This window comes from Neomonachus schauinslandi, unplaced genomic scaffold (assembly GCF_002201575.2).
Source record: "Neomonachus schauinslandi unplaced genomic scaffold, ASM220157v2 HiC_scaffold_2877, whole genome shotgun sequence".
Taxonomy (NCBI): domain Eukaryota; kingdom Metazoa; phylum Chordata; class Mammalia; order Carnivora; family Phocidae; genus Neomonachus; species Neomonachus schauinslandi.
Window position 1 is genome coordinate 1,805 of NW_025411566.1, and position 2,615 is coordinate 4,419.

The 2,615-nt window shown below is 55.6% G+C and overlaps 1 protein-coding gene across 1 annotated transcript in view; it reads right to left on the reverse strand.

The window, feature by feature from the left end:
- The window catches only part of LOC110577664 (FYVE, RhoGEF and PH domain-containing protein 3-like), a gene marked incomplete at its 3' end in the record, with an annotated part of 3,818 nt that extends 1,346 nt beyond the window's left edge, over positions 1–2,472 (reverse strand). The window contains exons 1-2 of the mRNA XM_021687067.1: positions 2,230–2,472; positions 867–946 (exon numbers count right to left, since the gene is read on the reverse strand). Coding sequence (XP_021542742.1) covers positions 867–946; positions 2,230–2,472 — 323 coding nt within the window. The remainder of the gene's footprint in view (positions 1–866; positions 947–2,229) is intronic.
- Positions 2,473–2,615: the final 143 nt, after the last annotated feature.

Below are 2,615 nucleotides of genomic sequence, written 5' to 3' on the forward strand. Positions count from 1 at the left end.
GAGTCAAGTGTGTCCAGGTGGGGTCAGGTGTGATCAGGTGGCGTAGGTGTGGAGTCAATATGGCTAGGTGGCATCAGGTGTGTCCAGGCCTATCCAGGTGCAGTCAGATGTGGCTAGAGAGGGTCATGTATAGGCAGGTGTGGTCAGGTGTGGTCTGCAGACCCCTCTGCTGTGGATGTAAATCAATACCTCCCTGGACCACAACAGGTCTTACAAAGATCTCACATCACTGGTGGAAATGAGAGACAGGGTCTCCCACACACTCGCCCCAGTGAGAGCACAAGCCTGTCACACACCACAGGGGGTGTGACAATGGCCCCCAAAACTTAAAGCAGATGTGCTACCCTTTGAGCGACAGCTCTACCTCAGGAATCTTTCTGACGGACAGAAGGACTAATGCGCAAAACGGGTGTGAGGATTGCTGTTTGCAGCACCTTTTGCCACAGCAACCCGGACGGAGCCTGGGTGCCTGTGAGCAGGAACTGGCCGGTGAGTGTGACGGAGAATTACGTTGCTTCTGGAAATGGAGCTTGGCTATGGGATGATTTCTGGCAAATTAAGTGAAGAAAGCAAGAAGCAGAACAGGCTATACGGTAAACAGCCGTGTGTGATTTTAAAACTTGAGACACGTTCGTACACGCAGAAGTTTGGGAAGGACACCTCAGAGGTGTCTGCTGGTGGGGGGAAGAGGAAGGCAGACGCTCAATTTTCATCAACTTCCCTTTAGAACGGTTACATTTTAAACCACAAATAAGAGAGTAAGATAAACCAAAAACAACACATCGCAAGATTATCGTGTTTAGAAAAGGAAGCCATCAGCTAAAACGTCAGCTCATAGCATCAGACACAGGGATGGCCGCCCGTACCGAGTCTGCAGCTCCAGGGACCGTCTCCTTCCCGTTATGATGAACGTGTGGGCTGCATTTGGCTTGACGATATCCTGCACCTTAGAGGCCCAAGGGCCAAGGACAAAACAAAACAACCGGTTGTTTAGCGGGCCCTGAGCGGCAGCCCCGTGCTCTCAGACACGGAGGTCTTTCTTGAGGAGGAGGCAGCCAAACCCTCCCACCTGCAGGGCTTCCCAGCAAGGCGGCCAGCCACCAGCCCTGGACAAATGGAAGCTTTCTCACCGCAGCACCTGAAGGCCCCTGAGAGAGGAATGGGAATCTTAAAAGGGCCACAAGGCTCTGTACCACTCTGCAGGGGTCTCTGATCCACCAGCCCCTGTGATGGGAAGCCTCCTCTCACCCCCAACACCCCACCCCCAAGACACTGGGCTGGATGGATGTGGCCCTGAGGCCCCCCACTGTCAGCACCACAGCCCAGCTGTGGGAGATGGGGAGATGGGGGCCCAGCCAGAATCTGGGATGGGGCCTCACAGCAGGAACTTCCCAAATGCCCCAGAGTTGAGAGCTTCTGTGTTAGCCCGTCTAGTTACCTACCCACCACTAATTTCTTACATAAAAACACCTACAAGAATTTCTTCTAACAATGACAAAAAACATTTTTTTCCATAATTTTTACTTTAAAGGGTGTTTCTTAAGCTGGGGCTCAAAAATTTCAAAGTAAGAAGAATTTTTCCTGTATCACTAAGGCAAACCTTCACATTTTAAAGCTGAGTACTGGATTTAATCAGTGCTTGTAAAGGGGTGGTTAATTCAGAGCCCTCCCTACAGGAGAGAGGGCAGATTCCAGCTCTGTGGACCCTGTGCAGGAGACACTGAGAGGCTCAAGAAACAAGGGATGGCAAGGACAACACGTCACCTGGACCCTGGGCCTGCAGAACCTCATCTGGACTCCAAGACGGCCCAGGAGAGGAGAGCGCATGGACCAGGGGACCAGGAACTGGGCAGGGAGGGCACCCCGTCCGCTTTCACCCCAAGCTTCGCCTTCCGGTTTGTAAATGGGGCTCTAAGCACCCACCTCATAGGAACAGAGGTTGGCCCAGACTCCAGTGCTGTCCTTTGTCCTGCAAGCACAAGGCAGCGGCGCCCGGGCAGGGAGGCCAAGCAGAAGGACAGGATCCTGCTCACATCACACACAATGCCAGGCTGAGTGGCACTCAGAAATGCTCAGGCCACATGTGTGTCACAGACAGAACCGAAGCTCGAAAAGTGGGTGGCAGGCCAGGTGCACAGTGGTGACCACCCTCCAGCAGCCAGAGCTCAGTGTCCCCACCCTGTCCAGCGCCCTGCCAGGGGAGCAGGTGACAGGGAAGGGCTCACCCACCTGGAGGCCCGAAATGTCCATTTTCTCCCGGACACTGAACTTCTGGCCCATGAGCCGCAGTTTGGGCACACAGTAAAGGATCATGCTGTTGAACTGCAATCGGGACAGGTACAGGGTGAGGGGTGCCAGGAGGCCCGACAGAGAGGAGGCAGGCCAGGGTCTGCAGCTGGGCTGGGCAGGGCGTGGCCCCGTGGTGAAGGGCGTGGCAGATAGTGTTAGGCACGGCTCTGTGGTGAAGGACATGCGGGGAGGGCGGGGGCGTGGCTCTGTGGTGAAGGGCGTGGTGGGGCGTGGCTCTGTAGCCAAGGGCAGGGCGTGGCAGGAGCGTGGCTCCGTGAAGGGCGTGGCGGGGAGGGCGGGGGCGTGGCTCTGTGAAGGGTGGGGCG